Consider the following 13,637-nt stretch of genomic DNA (forward strand, 5'->3'; position numbering starts at 1 on the left):
ATATATAATGTACACATATCTAGGGAGAGACAGCTAATAACTACACTCCAAACGCAGCAAATATATGGCATATTAAACAGTAGTTTAGAAACCTACCTATTTCGGCTTTGTTTTAGCGAATGAGTGCTTCACAATCGCATAATAAAGATCGATTCAAATCCAGTACATACATAGATATACATCGTGGAACAAATAGAATAGAGGAAACAGTGATAGTGCTCGCTTATTATGATTGAACTTACTTTTCAACGTTATCGAAGAGCCACGTTGGCTCTTTGGTCAGCGGGGCCTGAAGAGCATGTAAGCGCGCTAACTTACGAGATATCGACCGCGAGATGTCCGGCTGTCTGATCTGCTCCGTAATCAGTGCCTGAGCCTGTGACGCCAAAACGCAAAATAATAAGACACAGCACGCACGTTTGTATGAGTCGGCATCAAATAACAGTGCCTTCGTTGGTCCTTAAAATTATTTTAGCAGAAACCGATTCCGTTGTTTACACCTCGATCCTAATCGACACCGAAACCAATATGTTTATCACTTGTACAATATTACTATGATATATTGTCGTTTTATAGCGTTAGTTACTAACCGGAATGTACTCTTCGAGTCGTCCACCAGGGAACACGCCATAGAGTTTTGGTCCAAGAGCCCGTTCGGCAAGCAACGTGCAAATGATAGATTCGGTAATTGTTGACGTGTCTTGGTCGCCATGTATCTGACCATACATTCGCATTAGCACCTACATGTCCAAAAACATTGACAAGTCAACGTAAAGGGTAAATTAAAAGGTCAAGATTTCTTTCAACTCGTTTAAAGTACATATATTTGCAGTTATTGCCGAGCAGTTACTTGCAAAACCCGAACTTTAGCTATTAGAGTTCGAAGCGTTTTTTGCGTCTCGCCGTATACTACAGTAAACATAAAATTTATAAATTCAGCGTAAAGTAAAATGCGTCATGGTCGTTGTAGAGATCTCGACGCTTTGCGTACATTTGACATAGGTTTGTGCCTTATTTTACATATGTAACAAGCCGATTTTACCAGTCCAGATGCTGATGTTTTGATCCTAGCTAGACAAATCTAGAGCATATCACTGTCGTTTTGTACATGAGGGTTGTCTAGGAACAGTGCATGAAGCTGGCAAGTCTTGTCAGGCGATTGTAGCGACATGTATTATTATCTATTTACTATATTATTTTATTTATTACTATATATTATTATTACTATATTTATTATTTTTTTCTGTACAGAGTTCGAGCTCTTTTAAGCAAATATCTGCAAATGCAGTAATAATGCGATTGCGTACTAAATTGAAGCGCACGTGAAGCTCTCTTGGTGTGAAACTGGGCATAGGCAAGTTTCGTTTTAACGTGGAAGACACCAGCCTTCTAAAGCTACTTGAAACATCACTCAAATTCCCGAACGGTTCTATTACGAGTTGGGCCCGCCCGCGATTCACGAGCACAAAATCAACCGCTAATAGTAGCATCGTACATAGAGCGAATGGTCCTGTTCTGCGTAAGCAGCTCAATCTGGGTTAAAGTAGTTGTACCGTCTAACAACGTGAACCGAATAAACTTCATCGCAGAAGAGTGCATGCGTACACTATCAACGATGATCTGACCATTGATTAGGAAGATCCCCTAAACAGGTGGTTTATCGTATCTTCGCGTACTACGCTCACTGTGTAATTCAAATAAACACTACATCCATAAAACGGCAATGATCTCCTAAACAACGTAATTTACCTGAGATGGTTCCCCGCACAGGGGGGTGTGAGTCTCCGGCAGCGAACAATAGTAGAGGAGATTTGATAGGCCGCCACTGCAACACAAACCACTCCGTTTTATTCATTAATTCTATGTACTGAAATATATAATGATAGCATATTGAGTTGTTTTCTATTTTCGTTTAACGAGTCACCATAAAGTTACAAAACAACAAATCAAGCAGAGGAAAGAAAATGCAAAAGAAGAGGTGAAAGAGGAGAAAATTACATTAAATAAAGAAAGCGGCAACAATTTTTAAAACCCTAGCAATGATAAGCCCTTCATACCGCTCTTAATAATTGGCTAACCTATATCTCGTATTTGGCAAATGCGATCATATGAGAACTACTTATCAGCAAATATGATATCGATGTTACAGTTCATCGGGGGTAGTTGTTATCGTCTTCCTGTGTAAGTGATAAATCTCAGTTTTCCGTGAGCGGATTTGCGAGTTACGTGAATCTGCTGCAAATAGTTCGGCAATTACGTGGCCAAAAAGGCACCAATGTCTACCATGATGCCAAGACGACTAAAATGAATTCTGCTGACGGTGTGAAAATAGATTCAAAACAAGTGCTTACCCAACAGTTTTGAAGATCATATCGTTTGAGGAGATCGATTTCCAACTTCCCGAAAGGAACTCCCGACAGATTTTGTACGCTTTCGACCGCATTTCTGAAGAGGCTGCACAACCCCCTGTAGACCAGGCCCCAGCGAGCTTCTTTTCCGGCTCGCTGAAATCGTGAAGCCAATAGTAAAGTCAAGCATACCATTAAACTACTACTGCAGTTGAGCTATATATATATATATATAAGCCATATGCTTAGTGCCCATCACCGAAAAGGGCGTTTCAATCAATTCTGGATTTTCTCAAATTCAGAAATCGACAGCGTGCAGCTGCGGTATCGCAATACGAGACTGTGGTTTGGAGACTCGTTTCGTTATTACGGTTGAGGTCACCGACAGCGGAGCCCTTGCACCTCACTATTATATTGTGTGAAAATTAACTGGATACAGAAAAAGAATATACGTATAGAATACTAGCCGAACATGTAACCACCGTCATTGAGATAAAATTGTTCTTACTAACAGAATTTCACTTGAATGAGCTACTTTTCATCATACATACAATGCTTCCCTTTATTCCAGGAAGATAGCATACTATACGAAATCGAAGTTGCAAACATTTAACGATAAGAAATGTCCTATGAAACCAATTACTACCACACTAGTTCAGGGTGAACTCAAAAAGGAAGACATACAGTTTATGTACAGTCTATGATGTAAACATTGCCAATAAATTATATTTTAGCCGTCTAAAAGCTTAACGCGCGAAGAATGCCCCCAAATGCTCGATACGCTGCCAACCTACAAAGTAGATTTCTACCTACGTTAAGGGATTAGTGCACTTTACTGTATTTAAGCGCCCATTAGTCCCAACACGATCTATACATCCCGCCAGTCTAAAGGGAAAGGGTAACTTGTTTTAGCGGAGAGTCAATGTTGGGATGAGTGCTCCATATGGATCGGTCGTAGACAACAGGTCCGCTCAACGCGAACGATTTGCGACGCAAATAAAAACGCTATTAAATAAGAAATTCTCAGTTAGAAATTAAATTCCTGTGGCTACTACCGCTATCAGTATTGTTCTTTCTCTGCTGCTTATTTAGACTTGACCTGTACCACGTTGCAGTGAATTTTCAACACAGCAGCTAAAATAGCAGCTTGAAGACAGATGTCTTCAGATCTGAGAAGCCAAGTCTAAAAAAGGAATTTTCTCAAAAGGACTCCCCTTTTTTGTACGACGACTACGACCCGATTCTTGTAGTCGTGTGATTATGAATGTCAAAGAAATGATGTATGCCAAAAGATATAAGGTGTGGTCTTACTTTGTTAGCAGTCTTTTTGTAACCGTCCAAAGGCTAGCCATGAAAACCGTATGTGATCACCTATTACACCAGATTATTGTGGAGAGTTCGCGAAAGTATTTTAAGTTCTCTAGCATATTCGTAGTTATATTCTCGAAGGAACTTGTAACGAAACTTCATATTTGAAGGTCAGGGGAGGGGAGGGGAGAGGAGGGGGGTAACTAGAGGTCTAGAGCTTGCCGTTGGCTCTGATCTAGCGGTATTAAAGTCGCCTCGGTCACTCGGTTAGGCGTACTGCCTAACCACTTACGGTGGCGCGACGTTTCTTCGACGAAGCAGTTCTATGTTTTAGCTCTATATCTTCCAATCATCTAGTAACAGGTTCGGCTCGTTAGCTAGGCATAGGGTCGTTAACGTAGGCTAGGTTGGACCGGACCATACGGCAGTAGTCCGAAGCATAGTATGTCTTGATTCAAAGCGGTAAAACACCACTTGCGCTGAACAGCTCGCGGCGTTGGAGCCGGCGCCCGCGAAATGCGAAGACTCTTTATAGGGCTCAAGCTATCGACAGGACTCTGTTGTGCTACGTTCGCCTCATTTTTACTGACCTTTAGCTTGCAGAGGGAGGCAGAGACTAGGCAGATTGCAAGGTACTCCAAGCTGGAGAAGCAACCCAAAGCTTCTTGGTCATTGGAGTGCGAGAGATGATTAGAAGGCTCAGTGCAAACGGGAGAGGAAAAGCTGTGCGAGATAAGCCTACAGACCAAACCGTCGCCCCGCCGACAAACCTGAACCCAAGGTCGCAGAGTGCGCAAAAGGACCTGCAAGTCTCTTTGTGGTCTATGACCCATGATGGGTTCAGCTCGTTGCGAAGGGCTCCCGGCAGCGCTGAGGAGCCCATGACAATGGGGTAGTGAACACCAATGCAAGATGCTAAACATCTTTTCACACCATGGCGAAGAAAGACTGATATGGGAGTCACATTCAGTAGTGACGAATTTACTGGTGGGTGTAGCCAGATTGGCGGACACCCATGTTATGGCCTGAATATGGCATGAAGAACCGAAATAGCATTCCTAAATTGGCTCTATATCGACAACACCTACAAAGCAGCAGTCAGATTTTAGTGGACAAAACTCTCACAACATTAACTGTGCCAAGGATGTAATTATAAACATGGACACTTGTGTAATTAGAAATCTACACAACGGGTATTTATTTATTGGTGGCTTTTGGTTAAGTGCGCAAATTCTTATGTCGTACCATAGGATTTCTTCCGAACGGACATATATTTCCTATACCGTTAAGATAAACCAGGAAGGAGGTATGTTACGAAAGGACTGCGCTGAAAGCAAAAGAAGGCTGAACAATTAAACCAGTGTCTGGTTAAAATAATTCAGAGTTCTATCTAATAATGTCGTTGGCGACATCAGAGATCAAAGCCGATACGACCCTCCCTCAGTGCCGTTGTTCTTTCTTCCATGTTTGCGTCCCTTAGTTGAGGTACAACGCAGCTATTAGCTGCGAATAGCGATGGACGTCACATTGTTTGCATCATCACAACGCTCATAACAACAATCCATACGAGAGCATAACGGTGAGCGGCATGGAGACGAAGCTGGACCTCGACTAGGGCCAAATGGTGGGATAAGAACCGACGTCCTAATATCTACGGTAGTGCGCATAGCATCCAATATTTGTACACGGTCTGTACGCTGAACGGCTATCTGGGAGATACGTCCCAAAGGGAGTTCGGCACAGGGAAAACCGTTTAACAGAAGCGGTAGTCCCGCTTCTGTTAAACAGTTAGTCCTTGATAGGTTACGATGTATGATCCAGACCACGACGAGAGGATGTATTGGTGAATCGGTATTGGACTGAAATTTATCGTGGACAGAACATCTGATGTCAATATACATTGTTTGATTTTTGTTCTGCTCGATGTTGTTACCGCGGCTCTAGGTGATGACTCGTATCATATTGTAAGACAGCAATAGAATGAATCGATAATAGATACATTATTTATTTCTTCAGAAAAAAGCATTAATCATCATGTCGATAAGTCAATAACAGGAAATTCTTCAGGCAGCTGTGAAAATGGTTAGAGAAGTCCCGTTGTTTTGTTAATTTGAACGTGCATTTATGGAACGTACATACAAACTAAATAAAAAAACGTAGCACGTTTTGAGAAGTGCTGGCGTCCAGTCTACTCCATTCACGTACAGTTATTCAATGAAGAAGTGAGCCTTTCCTGAATCACCTAACGGCAAAGTTATGTAGACTTTTTTTACGTAAGAAATCGCGTGAAAAAATAGAAAAAAAGGGTAGACAAGCATACTGATTAAAAACAGAAACACGACAACATACCAACGGGAGCGGCGACACCCATCGCGTGCTAGTTTTGTCGCAGATTTTTCTGTGGGTTGATGACCCACGCCAAAACAAGACGTTCAGGAGAAATGTCCCTTGAAAAACGCTTCTGCCATCTTCCGTTTCACCGGAACGAGGGAATTTATGTTTGACAGCCTTGCTGGATTCGAATTCGATCGACGGTAGTTTTTTTTTTTAATGAAAAACAGCGTTGTAAGTGTCGATAACTCGACTGGAATTCAGCTGCCGTTGTAATGGGTTCCCCACTTACCGTGGGCGACACGTCAAGTATGTCTCACGCATTAAAATACGATATATGAATTTTCTTCGTGTCATCGTGCATATGACACATGATAGGGTGTTATGAATAAGATGAGGCAGAAATGTAAAATTAGTGGTACGTCGAATATAAACACATGTCTCGGTAGCGTAAATACGAGTAAACCTACCCCCAAACATTATGAACGTAGTTGTCAACCCCATCGGCAACATGCCCAAGTGGAAGCTCAGTTGACTGGGGCCAAACATCACTGCTTGGCAATGAGTGATAGCGGACGCTCAAATCCGATCAATACTGCTAATAAGCCAACTATACTCTACGGCATTATTAGCGCTTTTAAACAGCTGGCAAAATTTGCTAACTAATTTAAAGCTATCGAAGGAGATTTACACCGCTCAAGTTCTACTTTCCCTAGCTCGCCACAAGTGGAATCATCACCATCCCAACGTTCAATGGCAGCAACCTCACGATGGCCACGAAAATAGCAGCGAACTATATATACCCTTTTAACTCAGAGGCTGGCCACAGTTTGTAAACTACACACTGTAATACGTATACCAAGCTGACTTACCTTCTTCTGAGATCGTGCAAAACCAAGTTATTGGCCCAAGTCTGATTACGTCTTATGTTACTATTGGAAAACGAAATTTGACTGGAACTGCATCATTCAAAATGTCCGCAAAATACGACGATGCCAGAAAAGGATCGAAAGCAGCATCCACTTTAACATCCACGGCATAGAGGCATGTAGACGACAGCTGCGACGTTCGTTCCCCTATGAATGAACACCTCTTTGATTTAAGCTAGATAAGGTCCTTGTGTCCAGCTTTCCCCCGTTCTATCATCGCCTTGGTAGAGACAACTTCTATTATAGAAGTATAGGGACGGCGTCAGCCAGCAACAGACAAATCACCTTACCCAGCGATCGCTATAACTGGGTGTATATTCACGCTCTCCAGCGTCAGCAGTCGCTGGCGTTCTGAAGGGTGGCGTCACAGAGACGACATTAACGGTCGTCTCAAACCTGTCGAGAGCTTCCGCGGTCGTAGCGACGGCGCTGATCGCGTGGCCGCGTTACGCGCCGTTAGGTCTAAAACGACCGATGACCACGGGGGGAAGGTACACAGCCGAGGTAGATACGCAAAGCAGACCAACAAATAAAGCAAAGGCAGCCTTGCATCAAATAATTTCCAGAGAACAGTGCCATGCTGGATCTGCCGGACCGGCATGGCGGCATGTTACCCATTTGTAAGACTTGAACTGCTATTTTTTTTGAGTGACCTGCTTATTGGTCAGAAATGGTCTATGCTTAAGAGCTACAGCAGGCGAGGAGTAATTAAGAATAATTAGAGTCGCGACAAAGAATCGTCATGTGGGAGTACTACTTGACGTTGATATGTACGTACATAAAGGCGCGGCAAATTCTTTAGAGACGAAAGCTCTCACATATGTAATGTGTTCGAGATTTGCTATGGTTCAATTTGACTAATAAGAATATACAACAAAAAATATACATTTTTTGACCCTATTATCGAGCTCACAGGTTCTATTGCAATGGCTGTCGGTCAGTGTAATATGAAAAAAAATAATTGCAAGCCCAATTCGAGTAGCTTTGGGTTTCTAAGAACACCATTTTAGTCCTTCTCAGACCAGCTTCTTAAGCAGTATTTTTACGGTCCGCGTCGAAGCGTCGGCGACGCTTAACCCTATGGGACTATGGTTATGCGTAACGACAACGACAACCATTTACTACTATGGACCGACAGACACTGAGCGATGACCGGACATTGCTTTGTTGTATGGCTACGATAATCAGTTTTTCATTTCATATCCGAAAGAGATTTCACTCTAATTAAGAGCGATAATTTATATCGATTCTACCATGCAGAGTTACATGGAGTAGATTCGTCCTTGTGAGTTTAGAATTCGCTAGCGCATATAGAACGCTACTACACGATCCGGGTCGGCTGGCAAAAATCAGTCGGTTGTGTTTGGATCCAGAAGCATTTCATAGGTCAGAGCGGTTGACGTCAAACCGTTAGAGGAAACCACATCAATCAGTCTAACGCTAAACGATTCTACTTATATATATATATATATATATATATATATATATATATATATATATATATAGGGGAAAGCAGGTTTTTGATGAAAATTTCCATGTAACATACGGTATGACTTTGCGTAGATGCATTAGTCAATATAATATTAGATAGCAAGGAAAGAAAAGCAACGCCTAGTCCCAACGCTCCTCAAACCCAGTAGTTCACAATTTAAACAACTAAAAACTATATATTATAGTACGACTGCGGCGGAAACACCCGCCCGCAGCGATACTAAACTGGAGCACTTAACCAGATACTCGACTCCACTTCTTTCAGTGGTCAACTGGGAAAACAACACGAATAGAACGTAGTTTCAACACCAGAACACAATACACCATCTCGTATAGATGAATACCATATGGTAATTGTTATATATATATATAGAGATAGTGTCTCAAATAAATGACATCAGACCAAAACGGCTCTTCCAATTATTGAAAACCGTGTGCTTGCGTGTAGCACTAACCACTAAAAGAGGAGAAAAAAAAAAACTTTATAATCGAGGGTACGAGTGGCCCGGACACGTCACAGAAGGGCTGCATGTCATGACTGCTTCTATAGCTAAGAATATGCAACGCGAGCTACGAGCGATGAGAATCTCCAATGTATCTTCCATGCGTGGGATGACGCTTGTCAAATATGGCAAGACACATTTGCTTACAATTTATCTAGCGATATTCGTCTGCAATCAACGAGGACCTAACACGTTTCTACTGAGAGCGACGTCAAAAACGAACAGATCACAGATCGTATACTCCAACACAAGCTGACCTACCATGCATAGATAAAGTATAATGTAACATTGTTGCCCTCTAGAATGTTAGGACGTTCAAGTTATTGCTAATTCAACAGGATGAAACAAAATAGCTGTTAACAGCCCCATTGTTTCATACATAATCGTGCACTTGCTGGAAGTTACATCAATAGCTGCTACACATAGGCCAAGCTCCCATTGACCTTTCGTAGCCGGACCCAGTTTTCTCCATTGTCTTGCTGATGTAACACAATTTTTTGCATACACTTGCATAATGTACAACAGAGCTAGAAACGAGCTATTGGTTTTGGTAAAATTTCTGCATGTACAACAAATATCTCGGAGAAAAATGACCTAATCGGCTACGGACGTCGGTGACTCCGGTCTTTTCCTGCATTTTTCTTCGATATATAGACGACGTTTAAAAACAACGCATACAAATTTGAAAAAAAAAATCAGTTTTTGGGAAAAATAACCGCCTTTCGTTTTATTTTGTAATAGATCGTGTCACACCGATCTAACATCCTATCTAGACCTATTGCTTGAACTCGATTCGAGGCTGAATGCTTCTTCAAGTAAGAAAAGACCCAACCGAGGAATTATCTAGCATTCTGCACGCAAATGAGTACAAAAGCCGGTTCGAAAGAAAGTTAATTTATTGAAACTTAGATATTGCCTAAACATGACCAAGCGTCGATAGAGTTAAAGCCTCCATCAACCTTTGAAACGAATCAGCTCTGGAAACTTCTCCAGGATACGACACTACGCTGCTGCTACTACTAACCACCATGGGTAGTTATTTTTTTTGCTTTTTGCGCCTATTTTTCGTACTGTCGTACACCATATGCGCATAATAAATAACAATATGTTTTTGTCTCGAAAATTAATAACAATCAGGCGATAAAGGTCAAACAAAAACTCTTGCTGCCCGAATGAGCATCGAAATGTTTTCGCAATGCTAATACGTATAAATAATGGAGTTTACCTGACATTTGGAAGGAGTGAGATGAAAGATATGTTCTGTTCTCCTGAGTGGATGGAGCACATGTTCACACTATCACACCGCGACTCCTTTTGGCGCGGCCCCTGCTGTTGCTGCCGATCAGCCTCTAGGCAGCACCCCGCCCCTACACGTGGTTGCGAATTCGCGCTAATCGTGGCGTTTTCACTAGTAGACCGTAGACTCACAGTACGCGCCCTGGGTCCGGATGTTGAAAGACTTGAGGAAAGCACCAGGCAGTTTGGCGTTAAGATCAATATAGTAGAACCGACCCTTCGTTTTTTCCTTGTTTCAATAAATTTTCCTTCCTTTGAAGTATGCAGACTTGAATTGTACTAGTAGCTAGGAATCGTTACGACTAAATGTCGCGCAGCAACGAATTCCTAGCAGGAAAAACGGGGGTGTTGGCGATTTCTCTCTTTAAACCCAACGGAGCGCTAGCCATAAGATTACAGGATGACAGAACAGGAACGATTGCTACTTGATTAACGAGCAGTAATCGTTTGCTAGTAAGTCGCACACTACCGTACGTAATATTTCCGGCTCTGTCAGCTGTTAAGGGCCAGTTGCCGCAAGTGCAGATGGTACGACAGGCACAATCAAATCGAACATCTAAACGGGGCTGGCGCCGCCAAATCAACAGCACAAATTGGTCGGTTCCTTCCGAATTCGTTGAACTAACTATACCACAGCACTATGCTAGTTGAACTTGTTAATTAGCAAACACTGATCGAACTATAACAACTATTACTACTGCTACTACATGTAGAAATTTCGCTAGTAGTCAAAGAATCATCGGCAGAACGACCAGCACTCGCGAATGTCAGCGGGCAGACTGACATGAGCTGAACCGGCCCAACGGAGGCCCGCTACATGGGAGAGGGATGTATGAAGCGAGAGGAGGCAATACGGACACAAACCGATCACTAACGAGGCGGCCAGACGGTCAGCAACCGACAAAGCAGCTACCACTGCGATTATAGGGCGCAGTCGAACAAACGACCAAGTCACCAGCACACAGACAGAATGAGCTGGAGGAGAGTGAAGCGTGCTTACCAAGTTCGCCCTAAGAGGCTTGAGAGATCCTACGATGCGCTGACAGACAAACACGCACGCACACACTATAAGTCATGTACAGCCGCGTTCAGACACGCATACAAACTCAAACGCAAATGGTGGCCTGGACACCTTGGTACACCTAACGCACGAGCCTGCTTACGTCGTGGGGATCGCCATGGACAGCATTTAAGCGTATTACTGACTAGATGGAGAAAACTGTAGGCTTCGTCAGGGAACGCGAATGAAGGCCGTTCGGTTGTACTCGCAGTGGATGAGGGCGTATGCCTGGGTTTGGATCAAAGCAACCCGGGATGCTCCTCAGGCAGGACGCCGCGGGCGCACTGGCATAAAGAGGGCGACTGGGGTATAGAGTTGTAGGGCATTGGAAGTTTGGGGATCTAGTTCTGGCAAAGGGTCCGATGACCACTCCATAATGGAACCATTACCGCATGCTGGAGAAGGCAAATCCGGGCACACATCGAACTCAACTGTGAGAACGGAACGTTAATCAACTATATAGCTGCTACAAAGGCGGTGTCAGGAGTGGCTGTGTCGGGCTAGAGCTCAATAGAGGCCTGAGGCACTGGACCTCGGGTAAACGCAAGCGTCGAAGCAGGTCTCACCCCCTTAAGAACCACCGAAAGAAAATGGGAGTGTCGACGTCGCGCATGTCAGACCAGACCAGGAACCAAAAAATGCATAGCGGGCTTGAGATCATGGACGCCAACGTGCCGGCCGTTTGGAGATTATCAGTCAGAAAACCAAATGGACATTTTACAAGCACTCAAGTTTAAGAAGTTTGCTCTGCACTTGGAGACGAACGCAATGGTGTAAACTGCGCTTTTTGCAAAATAGTGGAGCCTATAAAGCGATGAAAATGTAACAGAGCTCTGAGCGAGCCCTCGTGCGCTATAGTGTGATCAAATCCACTTGCCTCTTTCGATCTTTTGATTGAATATCCTTTGATATCTTTCAAAAAGGATACTCGTTTTACGAATCTATTCAACAGAACTGCACAAGGTAATCGAACACATTAGCCGGTTAATACTACTATATTTGTAAGTGGTACATATAGTTCTTTCTCTTGCTGATTTGAGACTATATGCTTGCCGTCGTTTATACAATGTGTAGAACGGAATACCTTTCGGTGTTCATTCGCGCTTAACGCCCCATCGCTGAAGGCAGCTTCTGTTTTTCTTGTAACATGCGACTTTCCTTCTAAAATTCTTGTCGACATCTACGCCGTCATTTATCATTTACATTATACTCATATTACAAATAATTACTGCCAAAATTTGACGTTCTCAGACGTTCATAATTTCATCACCCCTAAACCCACCCTAAAACCCCAAATGTTGGCTCCATGTTCATATGCATGCTATTTATGGCATATATCCGAAAAGCCGGTTAGAACACGGCTCGCCTTTACTGGAATTCTTCTCCATATCACTCTTCTGATGAAACCTTGAAAAGACGAGCACATTCCCTTGTAGATCTCTAGTTGGTATACACCATCAGCTACTGCATCATGACTGGTCTGGCTGATTCGACTATTAATCAGACATTTTTCCCAAATGAAGGGAGTAGATTACTGCAGTGGTTGTATTCGTTATGCTAGACTGTGGGTACGTATTTATGTCTGGGTGTTTGACAGTGCCGAATGTTAGTGGTCTCAGCGAGTCTGTCGACGCCGAGTGAGGAATGAAATCTTCGTGGAATTCAGGAATGAGGATGTCAACTTTCTGAACGGTGTCTTCTTGCAAAGAGTCTTCTTGTTGCCCGGTTCGATGAGACAGCAGTAAAGAGCCCAAAAAGTACGCGATACTCTATAGGACAGACAGAGGATTATCGGCACACACGCAGATTCATACCTGTACCTTCATACTTTTACTCTAAATCTACTAAAACGAGTAAAACGAAGTTGAAGGACAGTTAAGCGAAAGGGAGGAGGCTTCGCCACCCCCCCCCCCCCTTGTTTGGGAAGCCTTTGCAGGGACTGCTACTGCGACCTCTGCCGGCACTACAAACCTAGCGCTCACCGATCGGCTGTCTTTCACATGCCGGAAAGACGACTATCATTTTTATGTGTTTCCCTCGGACAAAAGCAAACGCTGCCTGGACACCATGATAGCGTGGCAAATCAGTTACGATTGGCCGCCGAGTTGAGGTGAGGCTTTAACTCGTCTTTACGTAAACAACATGTCACGTAACGACAACTAGTTAAGTGCCAAATTTTCAAATAGGAATCAACAGGCCTTACCCTCCACCGCCAAGGTTTACCGTCGCCATGGAATATCCCTACTATCACGATGGCTGCAATTAGTGAAAGGTTCGAACTGGTCAGGTTTTTATCGTTGCTTCTGCCGTTCAGCGTTCGGTGTCCGCCTGACTGGAAGAACAGCTCTATGAACCAGCTCAGAAATAATCG

General features: G+C 43.3%; 1 protein-coding gene across 12 annotated transcripts in view; it reads right to left on the reverse strand.

Moving 5' to 3' along the window:
• LOC111248628 (choline/ethanolamine kinase) overlaps nucleotides 1-13,637 on the reverse strand; it is a 32,551-nt gene that overhangs the window by 10,977 nt on the left and 7,937 nt on the right. For 11 of the 12 annotated variants that reach the window (XR_002672632.2, XR_002672629.2, XR_002672627.2 and 8 more), the window contains exons 2-6: nucleotides 10,136-10,369; nucleotides 2,352-2,504; nucleotides 1,750-1,825; nucleotides 591-740; nucleotides 243-376 (exon numbers count right to left, since the gene is read on the reverse strand). Coding sequence is in view for 2 of the 12 variants with exons in the window: in XM_022801287.2 (XP_022657022.1) it covers nucleotides 243-376; nucleotides 591-740; nucleotides 1,750-1,825; nucleotides 2,352-2,504; nucleotides 10,136-10,369 (747 nt within the window). In the remaining 10 variants the exon portion in view is untranslated. The remainder of the gene's footprint in view (nucleotides 1-242; nucleotides 377-590; nucleotides 741-1,749; nucleotides 1,826-2,351; nucleotides 2,505-10,135; nucleotides 10,370-13,637) is intronic. The other variant, XM_022801288.2, reaches the window with a different exon arrangement.

This window comes from Varroa destructor, unplaced genomic scaffold (assembly GCF_002443255.2).
Source record: "Varroa destructor unplaced genomic scaffold, Vdes_3.0 BEIS01000004.1, whole genome shotgun sequence".
Taxonomy (NCBI): domain Eukaryota; kingdom Metazoa; phylum Arthropoda; class Arachnida; order Mesostigmata; family Varroidae; genus Varroa; species Varroa destructor.